The following is a 6,788-nucleotide window of genomic DNA, read 5'->3' as shown; positions in this document are numbered from 1 at the left end:
TTGATATCTAAAAGTGCCTGTACTCGCTTAAACATGATTGTATTTAGATCAATTGGCTCGATTTACTTAATAGTTCAAAATGTAATTTTCTCAAGTCTTTTTTATAAATCTTGGGTGAGTTTTGCGAGGGGAGACTCCCAGAATGTGCCTGATTTGCTACATTTTTGGTCATCCAATGTATACAGTTAATCACCAGGGAAAGCCAGGAATGGTGAGACTCAGGAGCACAGAGTTCACCTCAACTCTCCTAAAAGTGTTGAGTGTGGTTCTGCCATATGACACCTCACCTAAGTGGCTGTTATTCAAGTGTGACAATGCGTGACAGGGGGCTCTTTGACTACAGGGACATCACAGCTAAGCCTGTTGTGAGCTGAGAGAGATTTATTCTCAGTCGCTTGAGCCTGTTCTGCCATTCAATTAGATCATGGCTGATCTGTATCTTAATTCAACCTACCCATTGTAAATACAGAGTTAAAACCCTTTTTAAAAGAAACATTCTTGGGATATGGGCATTGCTAGCAAGGCCAGGATTTATTGCCCATCCCTAGTTGCCCTTGAGAAGGTGGTGGTGAGCCACCGTCTAGAACCACATGTGTGTATATATTATATATATATATATTTGTGTGTATATAAATATATATATATATATATATGTCTGTATTTATATATATATTATTATATCTACATAAATATGGCTCAGTGTTAGCACTCTTGCCTCTGAGTCAGAAGGTTGTGGGTTCAAGTCCCACTCGAGACTTGGGCACAAAATCTGTGCAGACACTTCAGTGCAGCATTGAGGGAGAGCTGCACTGTCAGAGATGCCGTCTTTCAGATGAGACGTTAATCTGAGACCTGTCTGCCCTTTCAAGCGGATGTAAAAGATCACATGGCACGATTTTGAAGAAGAGCAGGGGAGTTCTCCCTGGTGTTCTGGATAATATTTATCCCTCACCAAAAATGGATTATCTGGTCATTATCTCATTACTGTATGTGGGACCATGCTGTGCACAAATTGGCTGCTGTGTTTCCTATGTTACAACAGTGACTACACTTCAAAAGTAGTTAATTGACTAAGATGCGACGGTGAAGAGGAGGCCGCATTGGAGCATTCACATCCCAACGATGTGTTCGGCGAGTCGGGCAGAGGAGCGCAGCGCAACAAGCAGCAGCAGCAGACTCACGACACACTGCAGCACGTCGGCCGGCAGCTCCATTTCGGGTAACTCGCAGTCCGGATGGGAGGAGGGGAGCCGGGCATGGTGGCCAGAGCGGGAGAAGCAGGCCACCACACGTGGAGCCGGCAACAGTGAGGAGGAGGCCACGGTGAAGAGGAGGACGGAGCGGCTGAGGGACATCGTGCTCCCACTGCCATGGGAAGCCATTGTATTGACTTTGAACGCGGCGCTGTATGTATAGCTGACGCGTCCCTACGGGGAACAAGCATTCCATTGTACTTGTTACATATGGCAAATAAATCTAATCTGAATCTGAATCTGAATATATACAGACACACAGACACAGACATATTACAAACACATATATAATATATACATAAAGCATACCCAATATTTCTTTCTTTAATATATATACACACACTCACAACTCCTCAGATAATGAAGCAGTCCATGCCTGCGTGCAGCAAGACCTGGACGATGTTCAGGCTTGGGCTGATAAGTGGCTGGTAACATTCACGCTACACAAGTGCCAGGCAATGACTATCTCCAACAAGCAAGAGTCTAACCACCACCCCTTGACATTCAACGGCATTACCATCGCCAAATCCCCCACCATCAACATCCTGGGGGGTCACCATTGACCAGAAACTTAACTGGACCAGCCACATAAATACTGTGGCAACAAGAGCAGGTCAGAGGCTGGGTATTCTGCGGTGAGTGTCTCACCTCCTGATTCCCCAAAGCCTTTCCACCATATACAAGGCACAAGTAAGGAGTGTGATGGAATACTCTCTACTTGCCTGGATGAGTGCAGCTCCAGCAACACTCAAGAAGCTCAACACCATCCAGGGCAAAGCAGCCCTCCACCACTGGCGTACCATGGCTGCAGTGTGTAACATCTACAAGATTCACTGCAGCAACTCGCCAAGGTTTCTTCAGCAGCACCTCCCAAACCCACGCCCTCTTCCACATAGAAGGACAAGGGCAGCGGGCGCTTGGGAACACCACCACCTCCAAGTTCCCCTCCAAGTCACAAACCATCCTGACTTAGAAGTATATCGCCGATCCTTCATGGTCACTGAGTCAAAATCCTGGAACTCCGTCCCTAACAGCACTGTGGGGGGTACCTTAACCACACAGACTGCAGAAGTTCAAGAAGGTGGCTCACCACCACTTTCTCAAGTGCAATTAGAGATGGGCAATAAATGCTGGCCTTGCCAGCGACGCCCACATCCCATAAACGAATAAAAAAAGAACACGTATAGAGAGAGCTTAACAATTGTATTTTTGGGGTGAAGATAATGATGACACTGATAAATCTAATGAGTCACAAAGATCAATCAGCGGGTATCGGGGCAAGTTGAGAATGTTCCTTAGGAGCAAGAACAGTCCCTGCTGCTTTCCAGCAAGGTTTAACAGCGTTATAAAATTCTAACAGGACTAGACAGACTAGATGCAGGAAGGATGTTCCCAATGGTTGGGGAGTCCAGAACCAGGGGTCACAGTCTAAGAATAAGGGGTAAGCCATTTAGGACAGAGATGAGGAGGAATTTCTTCACCCAGAGAGTGGTGAACCTGTGGAATTCTCTACCACAGAAGGCAGCAGAGGTCAATTCATTAAATATATTCAAAAAGGAGTTGGATATATTTCTTAAGGCTAAAGGGATCAAGGGATATGGGGAGAAAGCAGGGACAGGGTACTGAAATTGAATGATCAGCCATGATCGCATTGAATAGTGGAGCAGGCTCGAGGGGCCGAATGGCCTACTCCTGCTCCTATTCTACCATGTTTCTATGGACCAGGTGATCTGGAAATAGGCTGCAGATCCACATTCCTTCCAGTAGGCGTCCGATTCACCTGGCGGCCGCGATGATTGGCAGATGACGATAGCCACGCCCAGTTCCCCAAGCCGGCCCCGCCCCTCGGCGGCTGTCGTCAGGGTGACGCGCGGAGCCTCGTTCTGGCGCACAGGTAGTGCTGACCCCCATCCGCCATATTAAGAGCGGAAGCGGCGGCGGGTGGAAAAAAAAACCGTGAAGGAAAGAGGGAGGGTGACGGGGTGGAGAGCCGGGTCCCGGGAGAGAAGCGGACAGGAGGTAAAATCGCAGGACCGGCAACGGGACGCGAGGCCTCGGACAACGCGGCCCGCGACTCCCTTTCTCTCTCTCCCTTCCTCCTGACTGAGAGTCGGCGCGCGCGCCCCCGCCGTTCCGGTGGGCTGAGCTCGCGCCTGCCCGCGGCCGCGACTGCCAGGCTGACGGGAGCGCGCTCGGCTCCGGCTCCGGCTCTCAACATGCCGCTCGCTCAGCTGGTGGACCCCTGGCAGAAAATGGCCGTGGAGAACGAGAGTGAGGTAAGCGCAGCCGCTGAGAGCACCGCTGCCCTCTTTCCCCCCCCCCCCCCGCTGCCCTCTTTCCCCCCCCCCCCGCTGCCCTCTTTCCCCCCCCCCGCTGCCCTCTTTTCCCCCCCCCCCGCTGCCCTCTTTCCCCCCCCCCCCGCTGCCCTCTTTCCCCCCCCCCCGCTGCCCTCTTTCCCCCCCCCCCGCTGCCCTCTTTCCCCCCCCCCCCGCTGCCCTCTTTCCCCCCCCCCGCTGCCCTCTTTCCCCCCCCCCGCTGCCCTCTTTCCCCCCCCCCGCTGCCCTCTTTCCCCCCCCCCGCTGCCCTCTTTCCCCCCCCCCGCTGCCCTCTTTCCCCCCCCCCGCTGCCCTCTTTCCCCCCCCCCCGCTGCCCTCTTTCCCCCCCCCCGCTGCCCTCTTTCCCCCCCCCCGCTGCCCTCTTTCCCCCCCCCCGCTGCCCTCTTTCCCCCCCCCCCGCTGCCCTCTTTCCCCCCCCCCCGCTGCCCTCTTTCCCCCCCCCCGCTGCCCTCTTTCCCCCCCCCCGCTGCCCTCTTTCCCCCCCCCCGCTGCCCTCTTTCCCCCCCCCCCGCTGCCCTCTTTCCCCCCCCCCCCGCTGCCCTCTTTCCCCCCCCCCCCGCTGCCCTCTTTCCCCCCCGCCCTCCCCCCGCTGCCCTCTTTCCCCCCCCCCGCTGCCCTCTTTCCCCCCCCCGCTGCCCTCTTTCCCCCCCCCCGCTGCCCTCTTTCCCCCCCCCCGCTGCCCTCTTTCCCCCCCCCCCGCTGCCCTCTTTCCCCCCCCCCCGCTGCCCTCTTTCCCCCCCCCCCGCTGCCCTCTTTCCCCCCCCCCCGCTGCCCTCTTTCCCCCCCCCCCGCTGCCCTCTTTCCCCCCCCCCCCGCTGCCCTCTTTCCCCCCCCCCCGCTGCCCTCTTTCCCCCCCCCCCGCTGCCCTCTTTCCCCCCCCCCCGCTGCCCTCTTTCCCCCCCCCCCCGCTGCCCTCTTTCCCCCCCCCCCCGCTGCCCTCTTTCCCCCCCCCCCGCTGCCCTCTTTCCCCCCCCCCCCGCTGCCCTCTTTCCCCCCCCCCCCCGCTGCCCTCTTTCCCCCCCCCCCCCGCTGCCCTCTTTCCCCCCCCCCCCGCTGCCCTCTTTCCCCCCCCCCCCCGCTGCCCTCTTTCCCCCCCCCCCCCGCTGCCCTCTTTCCCCCCCCCCCCCGCTGCCCTCTTTCCCCCCCCCCCCGCTGCCCTCTTTCCCCCCCCCCCCCGCTGCCCTCTTTCCCCCCCCCCCCCGCTGCCCTCTTTCCCCCCCCCCCCGCTGCCCTCTTTCCCCCCCCCCCGCTGCCCTCTTTCCCCCCCCCCCCCGCTGCCCTCTTTCCCCCCCCCCCCGCTGCCCTCTTTCCCCCCCCCCCCCGCTGCCCTCTTTCCCCCCCCCCCCGCTGCCCTCTTTCCCCCCCCCCCCGCTGCCCTCTTTCCCCCCCCCCCCCCGCTGCCCTCTTTCCCCCCCCCCCCGCTGCCCTCTTTCCCCCCCCCCCCGCTGCCCTCTTTCCCCCCCCCCCGCTGCCCTCTTTCCCCCCCCCGCTGCCTCTTTCCCCCCCCCCCGCTGCCCTCTTTCCCCCCCCCCGCTGCCCTCTTTCCCCCCCCCCGCTGCCCTCTTTCCCCCCCCCCCCGCTGCCCTCTTTCCCCCCCCCCCCCGCTGCCCTCTTTCCCCCCCCCCCCGCTGCCCTCTTTCCCCCCCCCCCGCTGCCCTCTTTCCCCCCCCCCCGCTGCCCTCTTTCCCCCCCCCCGCTGCCCTCTTTCCCCCCCCCCGCTGCCCTCTTTCCCCCCCCCCCGCTGCCCTCTTTCCCCCCCCCCGCTGCCCTCTTTCCCCCCCCCCCGCTGCCCTCTTTCCCCCCCCCCCCGCTGCCCTCTTTCCCCCCCCCCCGCTGCCCTCTTTCCCCCCCCCCCGCTGCCCTCTTTCCCCCCCCCCGCTGCCCTCTTTCCCCCCCCCGCTGCCCTCTTTCCCCCCCCCCCCGCTGCCCTCTTTCCCCCCCCCCCGCTGCCCTCTTTCCCCCCCCCCCCGCTGCCCTCTTTCCCCCCCCCCCGCTGCCCTCTTTCCCCCCCCCCCGCTGCCCTCTTTCCCCCCCCCCCCCGCTGCCCTCTTTCCCCCCCCCCGCTGCCCTCTTTCCCCCCCCCCCGCTGCCCTCTTTCCCCCCCCCCCGCTGCCCTCTTTCCCCCCCCCCCGCTGCCCTCTTTCCCCCCCCCCCGCTGCCCTCTTTCCCCCCCCCCCGCTGCCCTCTTTCCCCCCCCCCCGCTGCCCTCTTTCCCCCCCCCCGCTGCCCTCTTTCCCCCCCCCCCGCTGCCCTCTTTCCCCCCCCCCCGCTGCCCTCTTTCCCCCCCCCCCGCTGCCCTCTTTCCCCCCCCCCGCTGCCCTCTTTCCCCCCCCCCGCTGCCCTCTTTCCCCCCCCCCCGCTGCCCTCTTTCCCCCCCCCCCGCTGCCCTCTTTCCCCCCCCCCCGCTGCCCTCTTTCCCCCCCCCCCCCGCTGCCCTCTTTCCCCCCCCCCCCGCTGCCCTCTTTCCCCCCCCCCCCGCTGCCCTCTTTCCCCCCCCCCCCGCTGCCCTCTTTCCCCCCCCCCCGCTGCCCTCTTTCCCCCCCCCCCCGCTGCCCTCTTTCCCCCCCCCCCGCTGCCCTCTTTCCCCCCCCCCCGCTGCCCTCTTTCCCCCCCCCCGCTGCCCTCTTTCCCCCCCCCCCGCTGCCCTCTTTCCCCCCCCGCTGCCCTCTTCCCCCCCCCGCTGCCCTCTTTCCCCCCCCCCCCGCTGCCCTCTTTCCCCCCCCCCCGCTGCCCTCTTTCCCCCCCCCCGCTGCCCTCTTTCCCCCCCCCCCGCTGCCCTCTTTCCCCCCCCCCGCTGCCCTCTTTCCCCCCCCCCCGCTGCCCTCTTTCCCCCCCCCCCGCTGCCCTCTTTCCCCCCCCCCGCTGCCCTCTTTCCCCCCCCCCCGCTGCCCTCTTTCCCCCCCCCCGCTGCCCTCTTTCCCCCCCCCCGCTGCCCTCTTTCCCCCCCCCCCCGCTGCCCTCTTTCCCCCCCCCCGCTGCCCTCTTTCCCCCCCCCCCGCTGCCCTCTTTCCCCCCCCCCCGCTGCCCTCTTTCCCCCCCCCCGCTGCCCTCTTTCCCCCCCCCCGCTGCCCTCTTTCCCCCCCCCCCGCTGCCCTCTTTCCCCCCCCCCCGCTGCCCTCTTTCCCCCCCCCCCGCTGCCCTCTTTCCCCCCCCCCCGCTGCCCTCTTTCCCCCCCCCCCCTCCCCCCGCTGCCCTCTTT

The 6,788-nt window shown here is 63.2% G+C and overlaps 1 protein-coding gene across 4 annotated transcripts in view; it reads left to right on the top strand.

Annotated features, from left to right (window-relative positions):
- The first annotated feature begins 3,121 nt into the window (after nt 1-3,121).
- The window catches only part of LOC147107378 (ribosomal protein S6 kinase alpha-3), a 101,242-nt gene continuing 97,575 nt past the window's right edge, over nt 3,122-6,788 (top strand). For 2 of the 4 annotated variants that reach the window (XM_086006356.1, XM_086006355.1), the window contains exon 1: nt 3,122-3,529. In XM_086006356.1, the coding sequence (XP_085862482.1) occupies nt 3,470-3,529 (60 nt within the window). In that variant the 5' untranslated portion in view covers nt 3,122-3,469. The remainder of the gene's footprint in view (nt 3,530-6,788) is intronic. The other 2 variants (XM_086006358.1, XM_086006357.1) reach the window with 2 other exon arrangements.

Source organism: Somniosus microcephalus, chromosome 14 (genome assembly GCF_052327205.1).
Source record: "Somniosus microcephalus isolate GS21.2 chromosome 14, FLI_Smic_1.0, whole genome shotgun sequence".
NCBI lineage: Eukaryota > Metazoa > Chordata > Chondrichthyes > Squaliformes > Somniosidae > Somniosus > Somniosus microcephalus.
The sequence above is the reverse complement of the archived record's forward strand: the minus strand, read 5'-3'. Positions and strand labels throughout refer to the sequence as shown.